Consider the following 15,924-nt stretch of genomic DNA (forward strand, 5'->3'; position numbering starts at 1 on the left):
GGTTTATGGTAGAATTGTGGAGAAAACGCTGGCGAGGAACAAAGGTCGGATACCCCTCTGAGTAGCAACATTAAAGAAAAAACGCAAACAAAGCATTACTCGTGGTAGTTGATAGAAGGAGAATGGTAGCTTAGACTGAGAGATATTTCTTGAAGTGGTGTAGCTGCGAGAATATTGTCCAGGAACCAGGTAATCCAAAACCACGTACTAGGCTTGTACTTGCATGACCCCGAATCTTGCGACTCTTACGTTGATGGCTTGTTAGTTGCCAGAACGCACGTGGCCAGCGATGAGATGATCACAGATAAGATGGACATGGTGACTTTGAGACTCCAAGTAAATAACAGCTGAAGGCTTATGTGGTGAACATTAAAAGGCTATGAGAGGTGATTTCCGTTCTTTAATAGTTGGACTATCGGCCTGCTATGGGCAGGATAATGGAATAGTAAGCGGGAAAACCATGTCTAACTCGCCAATAACGTCGTTCGTAGTCAGCGGGAATACAAGGGGCAAAGCGAACGGTGACACACGTGTAAGATTTGCGGAACAATCAGTACTCTAGTTGCTTACACTATTAATTCGGCTGCAGCAACGGCTCTATTGACATGTACCCTTGATACATTTCAATACGTAGCTGACCCATGCAAAATCATCTTGCGATTCACCCTGTATATACATGCACCTATAGCCTTAAAGATTAGAAGTCCTGGCTGTTTGCTGACCTCGGGACCCAAAAAATCGCCGAAAGGGTGAACCGCTAAAAGATCTTTGATGGATCGGCCTCCGAACCAGTAAAAGAATCCTTGTCAACCGAACCGGGGTTTTGAGCAACTCGTACCAGTCGGAATGCTTACCCACAGAAATATTATGTTATGGTGTCGCTCTATACACTATTTTCGGCGGTAAGCTGAACAAACGGACTTGTAAAATAGTAATCCAGATCGCAGGGGAGTAAATCTTGAGCTGTTGTTCATGGCCAGAAAAGGGGTAATGGGTCACTATTGCGACGCTTTTCAAAGACTTTAAATACCCTATAATACAAACATAGACAGTGGCTCCTTGCTGAATGTTTGAAGCAACTCGTGGACTTTTTACGCGCGGCGCACAGGCTGAATAGCTGTCCATTCTCAGTTGATTAGGGCCAGTCTCCAGTTTACGGATTATTTGGAGCCAATATGGAAGACAAGGAAAGTCTCTCTAACTCAAGCGGAGCTAAGGATGGCACACACATTCATGTATCTGATGTTTTACGAGTCGAACCAACTCCAGAGCAAGAAGCTCGAGTGGTGAGGAAAATAGACGTATAGTGAGATAAATATTCCTCATAATAGATGAAATACCTGGTTCAATACTAACTCATTGGTAGCATCCTTCCTTTGATGGGCATCTGTTACATGCTGCAGCTTATGGATAAGTCCACCCTCTCATACGCTACCCAACTTGGCATCCTGAAAGATCTTGTAAGTCAATACCCCGGGCACTCTTCATTCAAAAAGTACAACAGGGAAGGAATCCTAACTTGAGTATACCCGTTGCTAATAAGTCCAGAAACTTCAAGGTTCACAATATAGTTGGACATCGTCAATATTCTACTTTGGATACCTCTTTTGGAGCTTCCCCAGTTCATATCTCGCTGTGCGAGCCCCGCTGGCAAAATACGTCGCCAGTACAGTAGTGCTGTGGGGACTTGTGTTGATGTGCCATGCAGCAACCAAAGATTATGCCGGCCTAATGACTGTACGATTCTTCTTGGGAGTAACGGAGGCTGCAGTGGGCCCAGGTTTCTCTTTGATCGTAGGATTATTCTACAAGCGCGAAGAGCAACCAGCACGGTAAGTAGATGACAGTCTTCACAGTTCGAACACGGACTAAAACAGAATAGCATGCTCATCTGGTTTACGGGAAATGCTGTGGCCAATATTCTCTCTGGTATTATTGCTCATGGAGTCGGAGAAATCACTACTAGCAATATTGCGGCTTGGAAGCTTCTTTTCCTAATTCTAGGCGGAGTAACCACCTTTTGGGGAATCGTTCTGGTGTTCTTGCTCCCCAGCTCCCCATCAGAAGCGAAATTCCTCACTCCGGACGAAAGAGCTTTATGTCTACAACGTACAATTGCAAACAAGACCGGTATATTGGACAAATCCGAGTTCAAAACGAACCAAATGGTGGCAGGCCTTCTGGATCCTCAGGCTTGGTTTTTATTCTTGGCCATGTTTACAGTTTCTGTTGCTAACGGCGGTATTTCCGCAGTACGTGTATCTTGAAGTGAAATTTGGCTCGAAGTTTTCCAGGCTAACATAAGCGTAGTTTGGAAGCATCCTTGTCGCTGCTTTCGGATTCAGTCCCCTCACAGCGGTTCTCATGCAAATGCCATCTGGCGGTATCCAGCTCGGCGCCATGATCCTATCCTCTATCCTGGCGGCATATACGAAAATCCCGCGTACCGTTATTATGGTTTTCATGACTATCGTCTCACTTGTTGGTATAGTAATGGTATATGCTCTACCTTCAGAGCAAAAGTGGTCACGCCTAGGAGGATCTTGGATCACAACTACCTATGTTGCTACTACCCCACTGCAGCTCAGCCTGATCACATCGAACGTGGGAGGATTCACAAAGAGATCAACTGTGTCGGGCATGCTTTTTGTTGCATATTGCGTGGGGAATATTGCCGGACCGCAGTTCTATTCCACTGATCAGGCTCCGAGGTATTCTGTAAGTTATGTAGTCTTGTTGCACAAGACGCCCTCTTTCTAACCGATGTGATGTAGAAAGGGATCAGAGCAACGCTGGCTGGCTATGGATTGGCCACTTTCTTTACTTTCGCCTTGTTCCTCTATTATATCTTCGAGAATAAGCGACGTGATGTGAAGTACGGCTTGCCAGCTAATGTGTCGGAACCGGTGTCGGAACCTGAGGAGCAGGAACTGGAAGTTTCGAATAAGACGGACCGCGAGTTGATAGATTTCCGATACATATTGTGATGTTTGAATCGCAGTATTGTCGCTTCGACGCTATGTATGATGTATGTTATAAGCCAGCTATGAAACTGACATGTGTCAACGGGTCGATTTCTTCCACGGAGATATTTTTTTTTCTTTCAAGACTATTGTATTTTTTTTGGGGGAGCATATGAGTGCACAGCTGATCAAAAGAAAAAGAAAAAAAAGCCTGGCGCCATGTTACTCGGACATCTCGCGTCTTGTTTAGGGCGTATGTGGTCGGAGATAATTAAGTATCACCGGCGTCGGATGATTTGTTGTTCTCCGTACGCCATACGGAGATGACAAGATAAAGGGCTAAAGCGTCAAGCTCAATCAGGAAATAATCCAGCGCAGTGCCATTAGTGATTACTGATCACGGAATACGAGGAAAATCGAAAAGTAAGACGCCCAATCTAACAAAAGAATCTGACGCAAGCCGAGTCTTCCTGTCTACGATGCATACTAATGGGCTTTGTGAAATTTAGTATTATTATGGTATTGTATGCTCAAACAGTAAAGTCCTCGATGGAAGGCGTTGATAGATGCTTGTAGACTAACAATAACACAATACAGTTTTTTAGAAAAGCCACCCCTTTTTGGTGGTGCATCGTGAACTAGATCGGGGTATCAGTTGGCCGATGGGAATAAGAAGATGGCGGTAAGTTTAAACCACCCCTGTGGCGATCAACTTTGGGGGCTAGATTTGTAATGGAAATGTCGGAACAAAACATCGGCAAAGGGGAATTTTCCTATTACAGCAGTATCAGCGTTAATCTAAGCTGGGAAAACGAGGTTAAACGAGATTTTTGAGATATATGCCTATGTAGGAGGTTAATAGTATGTGGGTCGATGGCCATGTTACCTAGGTAAATAGATGAAGTCAGCCCGTGCCAAGAGCCAGCTGAAATAGCTTCCTTGTATCAGCCTTGAAGTTTCTTTTTATTGTTACGTTTTGAGAATTGCACGAGATTCTTACGCTGTAACTATTGCTCCGATCCCGTCGGTAGACAACTATAAGCTGTTGTGTTGTCGATGTTCTGTGTTAGCTGCGCTGCAACCCTCGATTCTTCAAGATGAGCAGTCACATAATAGAAGACTTTGTTTTTTGAACGTGCAGACTGGCTGAAAGTGACTGGCACTAGAATCTGCCTTGCATCTGCCCCCATCGAACAATATCTTCCACAAAACAGCCTCACAACACGATAGTACTCCATAGTCTCGCAACCCTCATGCATCTCTATCGCGGACCGCTGCTGTTATTAAGCTGTCAAAAGCCAATCTCGGCCGAGCCCCCACAGATCAAGCGTCCACTTAGTCACCTTGGCGGTTTTTGATCCCTTGAAGAGTCTAGCTTCGTATCAGACTTCCCCAATCAGCTCGCCGGTTGTTCGCCATCGGTCTTCGGCTTGCCATTCCGGTCCGTACAAACGGATCCACAATATGTCAACGCCCTTTGGCCGCCGCCAGCTAAAAGCATTGCTCTCGGCTTATGCTTCTATCTTGAACAAGCAGTTCGTCGTATATTGCCTATATTGGTATCCAGCACGGTAGAGCAAACACACACTATGAAGGTTCGGAAGTTAACCGTCTGTCATACATGCAGGGCACGGAAACTGGGGGTGAGTTCTTACTCGTACACTGGATTTGCTCAGTTTGGAGAAATGCATCTCTCATCTACGATCTGACATCTATGTCTTGCATCTCGGTAATAATTACTAAATCTGGGATTCTCAGTGTGATGGAAAGCGACCCTCATGCTCGCAATGCGCAGGAACGAAGATCAAGTGTGGAGGGTATCAGTATGACCTCGTCTTCATACCATCCCAGTTATCCATTGGACCATCGACAAAATCCAAGACGCGCAAGGATGGAAAGGTCGGAAAGAAACGAGGCGACTGCACAAGGCCACAAACTAGCACTTCTACGGACAGTAGCGACGAAGTGTTCCAAGAAGCCAAGCCAATAGCTAAATATGACGCGGCATCAGTTAGGCCCTCACTGGCTTGGCCATTCCAGGACATCATCTCGTTGGTTGTGCAGAACTTCTCGCCAACGGTGCTCTCTAGCAATTCGGCATTTATGAACTGGGATGTGGACATTTATCCTCGCGTATGTGGAGCTTGGATCGAGCTTCTGCCGGTTCTGTCCATGACCCGGCGATATGAGATGGCTCTGTCTTCATCAGTCAAGGCCCTTGCCGTATCCATTCTGTCCAGGGGCCGTAACGGGATAGCGCCGATCTCAGATGCTCTGACGGCGCATTGCTCCGCATTGCATTCGCTTCATGACAGTCTGCATCACATAGCACACACTGCCGATTCCGACGTCTTGGCGGTGGCCATCATGTGCCTGATGATCTCGGAAGTACGTGCCGAACCCGTTTACTTACTTTATTCTGTGGCTCCTGTTCCCGAGAAGCTGACTGGGTTTACTTTTAATAGCTTATCCTGCCGACTGCGATCTCCAGCAGCGCGGCTCATGCGGCTGGCTTAAGCGATTTGATCCAGCTGCATAGTCCAGAAGCTTATTCCTCCGGGCCGTCCCACAGGATTTTTATCGGACTTCGCCCGGCTATGGTATGAGCCACTCTTTTATCTGAACTTATAATTTGCGATTATTGACCTTTCAACCAGATCATTCACTCGATTCGAAACAAGCAGCCCACATTTCTAGCTTCTCACGAGTGGAGGACAGTTCCGTTTCAGCATGTCAAAGCAAACTCGTTCCATGCTCTCATGACCGAAGCTACCGCAATTCCATCTATTTTAGTGGATATCGATCAGCTCAAATACGGCTCTCCCAATGCAAGCTCACCTCATGCTGTCTTTCAAGCTCTCAAAGACCTTCTTGACGCCCTGGTCAACTGGAATGTCTCTTTCCAAAGTCTCACAAACAAGCCATCCTTCCGCATTCTCGGCAAAGGGCCCGAAAAAGCTCATGTGTGGTTCCCCGATATTACGACCGCAAATTCTATGACGCATTACTGGACTTTCTGGATAATGTGCATCGTGTACATCAGAAAGCTTAGGGAAGATTACCCGGAGCTCAGAGACGAAGAGTTGTTGATCAGCGGAGAGAGCCCGGAGAGCCCCATCATCACAGAGGTGGCGATCCAAATGTCAACATGGATCTTCCAAAGCATTGAATATTTGGTTCAAGACGAGATGAGGCTGTTTGGCGCCATATCTGCAACACTACCAACAAGGATAGCCTATCAATTCCTCCGGTATAATCACTTCTACGACCAGGAACTGATATCGTGGTGTGAAAGAGTGATTCATGGCATTAGAGATCGGGGATACGATTACATTGCCCAGTATATCTTGGATGATGATGGGGTGTGATATAGAGTGGTGAGAAAAAACAGTTTACTTCATTCTTATACTATCACCAGTAACGCTCATATATAGACTAGATACAGCATTCTTAAGACGTGTTTTCAGGGCCGCACTGGACCTTCAATACCATTTGACTTTTTAGAAAAACACCTTCTTCTCACCACGGGGCAACCAGAAGACCTTCTCGCTGACGCCTGCCTCTGCAAAAGCCTTTTCGGCCGGTTCCCTGCCCTCGCTAAAATGACCCCATCCTTCGAAGTGCATCGGCACGACCTTTTCGACGTTTGCATCTATGATAAGCTGCGAAGCCTGCTTACCATCCAAGGTGATTGGCATAAGCTCAGGTCCACCCACGTCAACAGCCGCTCTGCCAAGATTGAGAAGAGCAAGGCTGATGTGATAACCCTTGAGGCTGTTGGCAACGTCTTGGTTGTAAATGGTATCGCCAGAGAAGTAAATGGCATTGGGTAGGCCATTGGTTGTTCCGAAATCGGCCGAGGTCACAAGGAAGCCGATGCACTCGCCTCCCGGTAAGTGCTCAGCAGGAGTGGCGATAATCTCAAACGTTTTACCTCCTGCAACGAGGGTAGCCCTATCACCGGCATTGAAGCCCGTTACAATCGCCTTGTCTCCAATATTCTTGGCGCCGTCTTTGGTGGTGAAGACCTTCTTGCCTTCGAGGACCTTTCGTCCAACTTCGTCAAGGTTATCGGGGTGGTCCTCGTGGCTGAGGAGTACAGCATCAATCTCAGGGAGATTTTCAGGCTTAATAGCCGGATCCTGGGTCGTCTTAAGTTGGACAACAGTGAGATCCCATTCGGTGCCAGCAGCAGCGAAGAGAGGGTCGGTCAAAAAGGTGACATTGTCAATCTGAAGAAGCGCAGTAGCAGTACCAATGTGGGTAACGCTGACGGAGCCCTTGAAGGAAGACATTGTTGTTTATTGGACTTTGGCTTTGGAATGAAGATACAATTCTCGAATTATCAACTGTGTTTGAGATTGAATTGAGTGTGCTGTTTGAATAGCTCTTTTCGATTCAAGTGGAAGACAAGCAGTTATTTAAACTTTCACAACTCAACAACCCCGCCAAGGACTCAACTCGGGAGAATTACCTAAAACCCCCAAAATATAACTCCCATCATAGCAATTCAAATTCCAATCATAAACATAAATGAGTGTTAATAATCATGATAAATGCAAATACTCTGTCTGATGACTCGGATTATCAAATCCTCCTCGTCTCCCCCGCCATTCTCGAACAAGAGAATCGTCATGTTGGCCCTGACTTATACCAAATCCAAAGTCTTGGCGGATAATGTTACTATAAGCGGTTAGCGTCTCTGGTTGCCCACGGTTAGCCCAGGCGATAACTCGCACTCTGGACTCACTTATACCCTCGATGACGTTCAAATTTGAAGAATTTCCGTGGTATTCTTGGTGTGTTATTAATGCATTAATAATTGAAAATTCCATGGATTTGGTCATGCGAAGGATGATGGGGCCCCCAGTTTATATGATCATCGTTGTCTAAGAGGGCGTCGAGTATCAAGGAGACTAGAGGCATATCGGTAGTTGAGAAATTACAACTGCCGAGCCTCTAGAAAGGTGCAATTAATTGCAGGTAACATAATTTGTTTCTCATGATTTTGTTGAAATTGGATTATTTCGCCTTCATGATGTTATTTTAAAGCAGATGTTATCTGGTGATGGCCTACACCCCAACAAGTGGACATCATCTTCATACCCCAACGGCAATATTGTTGTATTTGGAATCCACAAAAGGTGCCGATAAACTATGATATATAATTATGTATTTCAGGTCTCATCGAGGATGTAAGACATTGATATAAGCATGTGATATAAGCTTGACGCTGCTAATCACGAGAGGCATGTCTTCGCCCTTTAATCATTTCGCTATATCGAGCACTAACTTAAGCTTAATACGCCATAGGTAATGCGTGATCAATTTATTTATTTGAAATGTGAAATGTCGTTATTTGGGATGGAAAATTGTATTCTCCGGCGGATTGATGCGGTGGTCTCTGCAGCTGAGGGGGGAATCATCGTAGGCTGTCCGTAATGATAAGACTATAAAAATCTGGCTGTACAACCTCTGGTTCATAACTAATCGCAGAAATATGACAATCTCTTTTTCATTTCATGATCAGTCCTTTGTAAAAAGAGACATCAAATGGAGAATTAGATGGTTAATACAGTTCCGGCCCAAATAAGTGATCGTGGAGGCTCAGATTCCCCCTCTTCGGCCATATCCATCTTCCAATCGTGCAATAAGACGAGTCCTGGTTCTACGGCAGGAAATCCTTCCATTATTCTTCCAATATCGGTCATCGTTCTCATTATCAATGGCGTGGGTGTCCTTGCATAAGCAACCAGCAGGTCTTCAATCGCCTCTTCCTTCTGATACTCCAAGACTCCATGAGTAAAGCTAACCAAGCTCCCCGGAGCAAGGTTTTGCCGCAAGGTATTGAGAATACCGCGATCGACATCAATATCAAAAAAGTGCAATAGACCCATCATGACAACGCCCACTGGCTTTGAGAAGTCAATGAGATTGCGCGTCTCAGGGTGGTTCAAGATGGGCTCCAGTTCTAGGACCGACCCTTGAATAAATGCCGTTGATGAGTTTCCACTGAGGATCTGCCGCCCTTGAACGACAGCAGACTCGTCAATGTCGACATAAACGACGCGGGCATTAGGGTTGACCCTCTGGGCTACTTGATGAGTGTTATCAGCACTTGGTAGCCCTGAGCCAATATCAATGAACTGGTCGATGCCTTGGTAGCACATGTACCGAATTACACGTCTCAGAAAATGGCGACCTTCGGCCACGATTTCGATGATGTTGGGGAGTGCTTCTTTGACTGCCGCCACGGCGGCCCTGTCTGAAGCATAGTTGTTTTTTCCACCAAGATAGAAGTCATACTGAATTCAAGTTAACTCAACTTTAATCCTACAAGTTCTATTTCATTCAAAAATGTGAGATATACCATGCGAGCGACAGAAGGTCGCGAGACGTCAACACCACTGGGAGGGTTGGGATCCATGCTGAACTGATGTGAGGTATTGAAAGGTTGATTGTTTAATTATTAGAAGCGTGGATCTTCGGAGAGTGAAAAAGGGCGTTCACATGCAAATAGAAGTTGATATAGCTTCGTGATTGTTGCAAAATGTCGAAACTGCTCAAAACAAGCCGCTGGTTTTCTTCGCTGATACTTTGTCACGCAGAAAAGAACACTGTACATAAGGCTGTGAAGTCGAGGGTTATATAGTAGCAGGAAAACTTAGTTACACATATTTTACGAGAACAATAACTTTGTACGACCCCAATTGCCCATCAATTAGATTAACGAACAAGCTAATTGTGGAGATTGTTGGTTCAAACATGTAGCGCTTATAACCACAACTGGAGTCCAATTCTAGCGCTCACATCAGACACGAGCGTGGAGACAGTCTGATGATACTGTACGGAATATTTCACACGCAATTGCTGTGAAATGAACTCTCTCAGTTTGAGAAAAAACGAATCGCTCACGGTGTATTCCACTGTCCAATTGTTACAGATTGGTTCACCTACCATTAGTCGATAAAGCAACTTTTATCATTTTGAATTTCTGTATTAAGTATCTAAACAGTGGGATATACTAATATTTGGCAGGAGACAACAGGATGCTCTAGTAACTCCATACTGTGAGTCCCAAGCAGAAATCATGACGATCTGGTTCACGTAACGCTAGCCTCTCTAAGTAAGAGGTGCGCCGTAGCAAAGGAACCAGTAGACAACTCAGTCTTCCTCCGACGGCCGATGTTGGGGATTCTTCTATATGCAGCTAATGAATGCATGGTGACAAGACTAATAGAAAATTGCGGAGAAAAGGAGCTTTTCTTACTCCCCAGTCAACGAACTTGATTTGCTTGACAGCTCGGGAACGAAAAACGTCCCAGGCAGGAGTTGACGATCAAAGACGAAAGCGATAGGGCTGCGTAAGCGACCTAACCAATTACAATGCCTGTTTCAATACTGGTTTAACATCCAATAAATCCTCGTGAACTCTACTGCTTAAAGCATCGCCTCGACATAAACGTCATGACCCCCACCCAACTTTCCAGTGTTAATTCGAGTTAATTCTTTGCTGATAGGTCATATGATCACCAACTGTGGTTGTTACGAACCTTGTCATTTCATGCTATGACTCTTAGATTTCGCAGTCTTTAAAATCTGACGCATTGTCCTTAACTAAAACCTGCTCAAGCTGCTTCCGCTTCTGAATGCATTAATGCGAAGATTGCTATGCTAAGCCTTAGCTGCGGGCGATCGTCAGGCTCATTGTACTAGGTGGCCATTTTTTCATCATATCTCAATTGGATGCTCAGCACCCTCTCCACCCTCAGTGCATGATACCAAATGGATGAAAATGACTGAAGCTCGGGATATCCGCCGGGTATCGGCTATCTCGGCTATTACTTTGATCAACTGATCGTGCACAACCGACCACAGCTAGAAATAACTTTGATGACTTAAGCTCGTAGCTTACATAGCGCCCTATATGAACATGTATTCTAGAATTGATACGGTAGGTGATATGAAAAATTGCTCGATAGAGTCAATAATCACTCATGTGTGTATTTAAATAAATTAGCAAGGTTTAATGACGATGAGATGTGCGTTGCAAACACAGGGGTGACGAGTATATAGGGCTGGGCTTGGAATTAGAAAAATTGCTATTAGACCGGACTAAATAGTTCAAGTCCATACTATTTTGACTACCTCTTTATATCAGATCTCGTTTCTCAGTTGTGGTCACATGTCGTCTTTATGCTTTTATATGATGAGCAAGGGCAGCTGAACTTGTCTTTACCTGTTCGTTAACATGGTGTAAAAGTTTAAGCCAACTAATCAATGTCATGTATATTCGCTACGATTCTCCGGCTGTTTCGTTGTAATTCAAGGATGAGTGAATTGTTCATTTGTATTGAGATATATACAAGAGTAAATAAAATAGTTCCTTTTCAGTATGTCTTCCCTACTTATCGATCACAATTAGTCGTAAATATGGTACCGTATCTGGATCATATGGACCATGTGAGATCCTCAATAGTATCACTGACTCGGCGTATGCGAACTTGTAGATTCATTTTACTCCTTTGTATGTCTATATATTAGCCACGTGTGGGCATTAGGTATATACGTCGAGGCCCATGAGAAACTCTATCCCATCTTCTCGCCAATTCATATCGCTAGTTATCCAAGCCAGGGCAGTTCTCGGAGGTGGTGCTGGTAATCTTGTTGTATGGAGAAGGGTCCGTCCAGATCAAGTTAAACGAGTCATCAGGGTAGTCAGGACCCTTCTTGACACCCAGAGATTCGACAATGTTGGTAAGTTCGTTGTGTTCCCAGCTAGACATTCAGCATTAGTGACGTTCATGATAAATTTGGGCCACAGCTTTCTCCAGAGAATTTACCAGATGAGGATGTTGCCAGAACCCTTGTAGTCATTGACAAGGTCAGCAACGCAGTCGGACTTGGTCTTGCCACAGCTTGTATCAACGGTCAGGCCGAGGTCATTGGCCAAAGGAGTGACAGTGTTAAGAGCTCGAATTCGGGCGCCATCTGTATTTGACCGGGGTTAGTTGTTTCGCTGTCCCAAACGCAAGCCGTCTCATAATTGTTAGAGAAAAGGTACATACCCTTGGGCTTCTCGGCGATGATATACTGGATGTTGTACTGAGAACTGGCACCAAAGACGTTTCTCAGGCACTGAGCGCGCTGCACTCCCTGTGCGCTCAAATTGGGATCGTCATCATCATCGGGCTTCTCGCCATGGCGGATGAGGTAGACGGTCTGAGCAGAAGCCAAAGCGGCTCCAACAAGGAGGAGAAAAGCGGCCTTCATTTTTGAATTGGTTTTCTTTCTGTTGTATGAGAGAGCTGAGGAAATGACCTGTGTTGCACTCGGGACGGAGGCAGTATTTATGTCGCGAGCTCATGCCATGGCAAGTGTAACACCAGAGTCCCTGGCCTCTCCCCCCAGCTGAGATATCTTCCGTTCCTTCTTGTTTAAGATGTTTCGGCCGGCTACCGGAGCGGTCTTGTGCGCTATATCCTAATCGCGACCGATGCCCGTGGCGACGACAAGGAAATGGGAGGGATCGACAGGTAAGTTTCCGAGCTCACACAATTGGTGCGAGGGTTCGGAAACAGCAAGCGGAGTTTATGACAGGTCTCTCTTCATGTTGAGATTAATAGCAATTGCTGTCGTTTTCTTATAATCATCCTCACCAAGAACCCAATCAATGCTTCAAAAGCATGCTCAAGCAAACGTAAATAGTTGTGACGGATCTCTATCGACTTTCTCATGGCATTGCATCGCAGCAACTTCACAGCGGCAAATGCGCCTCTCAACCCCACGGTGCCACGGCTCGTCCCATATTAGCCCCGAGCGGCTCCTCTTGTGCCTTATGGGTCGCAAATCATCCCGCGTAACACGGGGATGCTACGCTCCGTCTCATTGGAAGAAGCGCGCAAAGCAGCGACAACAGATAGTGAATCTCGGTAGACGCTTTGGGAAAAGAAGACAGACATTGGTTCAATTGCTGTCTTGCTAATCATTAATTAATCCAATGACGACCGATATGCATAGTTTTGCGGTTTTTTTGTTTGCGTTTTACGAAATTCTGTGAAACGCAATCTGGCTTTAGGTGGGGTGTGGGAGATATAGACTGGAAGCGGAAATGTTTGCACGAGTGCAACATCGCGATCAGAACTTTCCAACATTCGTACCACTTCCAGCAGGACAATTGATATAAAATTTGTGGGATAGTTTCACCTCTCAGTCAAAGAGCTTCCAAATTGAGAGTTTTATGCATTTTTTGTAGGCAAATCGGGGTCTTTTTGCTTGGGTAACATCCCATTTATCCAGATATGTTCACCTGCCCGAGCCAAGGTTGCACATGTGAGTAATAGTAACTTGCAGGTTTGAGACAGAATACTACTCCACATAATATACGAACATCAATATTGCAACCCTCATTTGGTAAAGAATTTTGGACCTGCAGCAACAGTGCCCTTTCACATCGAGACAGATCCAACATTGGCTCTTCTTTCGCGCTACGCTGGCATTGATTTCATGTAATGCATGCATATGCACTCAATATATTCGGATGATGGCTAATTTGTCTTCCCTCTATTCATATCTCTTGTCAAACTCGGCTCTCGCACTCGCAGCAATGTCATCGTCAAGTAGAACCCTAAGAGCCAGCATTGCCATGCCCTTGCCACTCTTCATCGCCACCTCGTGAGCTTCGTCTGTACCTGCAGCAGCGGCAAACTCGCGACTATGGAGGGCAACGTTTGGCCCTGTTTTGATACCGAATCCACCGTGGATGCCAGGCACCACATGAGTCACGTTGCCCATATCGGTCGAAGCGTTGAAGCTCTCAGGTAAGCTTATCTCGACCCTTTCGCCAAGTTTGCCCATGTCTTCCGCATAAACTTTGCATAGCGTGGGGTTGGAAATGACATGCTCATACGTCGCAGCTCTGTGTCCCAGTTCATCAGTAAAAACAGCAAATCGTAAGAAGTTTGGAGTGTGAAATTAGTGTTACTCACGGGATATAATTGACCTCGCAGCCTGTTGCAGCGCCAGCTGCCTCTATGCAAGCCTTCACTCGCCTCACCAGCTTCTCCCCACGTTGACTGGTAGGGCTTCGGACATACCAATTCATCCGCGTGTAATCGGGAATCACATTTGGAACCGTGCCGCCGACCTCGATCACACCATGCATTCTCTCATCAGGACGGATCTGCTGACGCAGCATCGACACATTGTTATAGGCTGCAACGGCAGCATCTAGAGCGTTAACACCGTTCCAAGGCTCACCGGCTGCGTGAGCGGTTACTCCGCGAAACTCGACGCGGAACTTGTGACTGGCGATGAGATCAAATCCAGCAACTCCAGAGATGTGGCTGCTGCTGTTGGTATTTATGCGATTGACAGATATAGGGTGAGCCATTATAGACGCGGCAATGTCTTCTGCAGGGCTGAAGGCGCCGGCTTCAATCAGCTTTGCCTTGCCACCGCCGCCCTCCTCAGCGGGCGTTCCCAGGATTCTCAACCGGCCAGGAACGTTCAGCTTAGAGAGAGCATGGGCCGCGCCAAGAAATGCAGCTATAGAAGACGTGGCGATCAGATTGTGGCCACATCCATGACCGATGTCCGGCAGAGCATCGTACTCGCAGCACACGACAACCTGACGACCTCCCGCGCCGATCGTGGCTTCAAAGCTTGTATCAAGGCCCCAAGTCTTGCGTTTTACGTCAAACCCGAGTTTCTCCAGAAAAGAAGTAATTGTATCGTGTGCACCGAATTCTTTGTAAGCAAGTTCAGGGTTGTCGTGAATTGTCTGGTTGACTGTGCGGAGTTGAGGGCTCAGCTCGTCAAGGTGGGAATTGACGAGCTGCCGTACTTGCTCGATATCAACTTTAGAAGCCATCCTTGATGTTCCAGAGGTTGTGAAAAGTGCGCAAAAAAATTGGTCAATTCAATGCAATGCTGCTTTTGCAAATGAAGATGCGAAGTAGGTGTTGAGCAGCTTTTGACGCATAGATATACCTGAGCTATGTCATCGATGGTTCGACACTTTTTATCTCTAAAAGTGGGAGCGATCGATTGGCTAATCTGGTATCATCACCGTGATTGGATCTCTAACCATTCAATACCCATCATTATTACCGACCATCGGCTTCTTAGCTAGCGCCGTGCGGAGTATCAGCTTCTAGCCCCGAATGTGATTCTCGTGTGGCGCCGACAAGGCAGAGAGTCAAGGTGCATTATTGATCAAGATTGTTAGCGGCGGCTGAGGCTGCCGACGGTCGGCAACGCAGCCTCACTCTGGGTGCACGAGACTGCCTCCTCACAGGCCTCCTTTTCGTCATATTGTTTCTCAAGACAAAGAGCATCTCGTAGGCCCACAAAAGAGATTGATGATGTCTTTCAGAAACAACTTCTCCTCTTTCATCAACACACGCCCTTTAGTTCATCCATACTAGACTTGATATCCCTGCGAACACGAGTCAAAAACGCCAGTCAGACAATAAACGAGTTGGGCTGTTGCCATGGATCATATCGACTCCACCATTAGCCCTCATCCAAAGAAAGGCCGCTCAAAAAATGGATGTTATACATGCCGCATCAAGAAGGTGAAGTGTGATGAGGCGCGGCCGAGATGCAAACGCTGTTTACGTCTAAGACGGCTCTGTGATTATGGCGATTATGAGCCAAAGATCAAACACAACGACTTATTAGCTATATCTCGAGGATATATGCTAGCTGTCGAAAATTCGAAGGCATTACCAACTTGGGCACAACGCGCAGCATTAACTAGAGCTCTTGCTCTTCCAACTCAACTTCCAGAGTTCCCCAGCAGTGCAAGTTCACTGAACCTCACTTCAGCCGATCATGAGGCAATCCGGTATTTCCGTACCACCTTTGCTAGGATTCACCACACCAAGAATCCGGATTACTCACTTTTCTCCATCATATTTACCCTGGCGCAAGATGAGCCAATGGTTATGCATGCGTT

At 46.0% G+C, this 15,924-nt stretch overlaps 6 protein-coding genes across 6 annotated transcripts; 2 read left to right on the top strand and 4 right to left on the bottom strand.

Moving 5' to 3' along the window:
• Positions 1-1,175: 1,175 nt before the first annotated feature.
• On the top strand, positions 1,176-2,987 carry T069G_04110 (major facilitator superfamily domain-containing protein; the record flags this gene model as incomplete). Its single annotated transcript, XM_056171320.1, has 6 exons — positions 1,176-1,306; positions 1,367-1,460; positions 1,549-1,832; positions 1,883-2,252; positions 2,311-2,718; positions 2,775-2,987. 6 exons carry the CDS (start codon positions 1,176-1,178, stop codon positions 2,985-2,987), a joined length of 1,500 nt encoding a protein of 499 aa, XP_056032212.1.
• A 1,597-nt stretch (positions 2,988-4,584) lies between these two features.
• Positions 4,585-6,331, top strand: T069G_04111 (uncharacterized protein; the record flags this gene model as incomplete). The annotated part of the gene is made up of 4 exons (XM_056171321.1): positions 4,585-4,606; positions 4,759-5,351; positions 5,429-5,563; positions 5,621-6,331. The coding sequence occupies 4 exons, from the start codon at positions 4,585-4,587 to the stop codon at positions 6,329-6,331; spliced, it is 1,461 nt and encodes a 486-aa protein (XP_056032213.1).
• Positions 6,332-6,463: 132 nt separating this feature from the next.
• Positions 6,464-7,258, bottom strand: T069G_04112 (beta-lactamase superfamily domain-containing protein; the record flags this gene model as incomplete). Its single annotated transcript, XM_056171322.1, has 1 exon — positions 6,464-7,258. One exon carries the CDS (start codon positions 7,256-7,258, stop codon positions 6,464-6,466), a length of 795 nt encoding a protein of 264 aa, XP_056032214.1.
• A 1,266-nt stretch (positions 7,259-8,524) lies between these two features.
• On the bottom strand, positions 8,525-9,390 carry T069G_04113 (s-adenosyl methyltransferase domain-containing protein; the record flags this gene model as incomplete). The annotated part of the gene is made up of 2 exons (XM_056171323.1): positions 8,525-9,268; positions 9,334-9,390. The coding sequence occupies 2 exons, from the start codon at positions 9,388-9,390 to the stop codon at positions 8,525-8,527; spliced, it is 801 nt and encodes a 266-aa protein (XP_056032215.1).
• Positions 9,391-11,581: 2,191 nt separating this feature from the next.
• On the bottom strand, positions 11,582-12,236 carry T069G_04114 (uncharacterized protein; the record flags this gene model as incomplete). Its single annotated transcript, XM_056171324.1, has 3 exons — positions 11,582-11,741; positions 11,807-11,954; positions 12,032-12,236. The coding sequence occupies 3 exons, from the start codon at positions 12,234-12,236 to the stop codon at positions 11,582-11,584; spliced, it is 513 nt and encodes a 170-aa protein (XP_056032216.1).
• A 1,290-nt stretch (positions 12,237-13,526) lies between these two features.
• T069G_04115 (peptidase family m20/M25/M40 domain-containing protein) lies at positions 13,527-14,835 on the bottom strand (the record flags this gene model as incomplete). The annotated part of the gene is made up of 2 exons (XM_056171325.1): positions 13,527-13,881; positions 13,952-14,835. 2 exons carry the CDS (start codon positions 14,833-14,835, stop codon positions 13,527-13,529), a joined length of 1,239 nt encoding a protein of 412 aa, XP_056032217.1.
• Between the last annotated feature and the right edge of the window lie 1,089 nt (positions 14,836-15,924).

The sequence above is a fragment of the Trichoderma breve genome, chromosome 2 (genome assembly GCF_028502605.1).
Source record: "Trichoderma breve strain T069 chromosome 2, whole genome shotgun sequence".
NCBI lineage: Eukaryota > Fungi > Ascomycota > Sordariomycetes > Hypocreales > Hypocreaceae > Trichoderma > Trichoderma breve.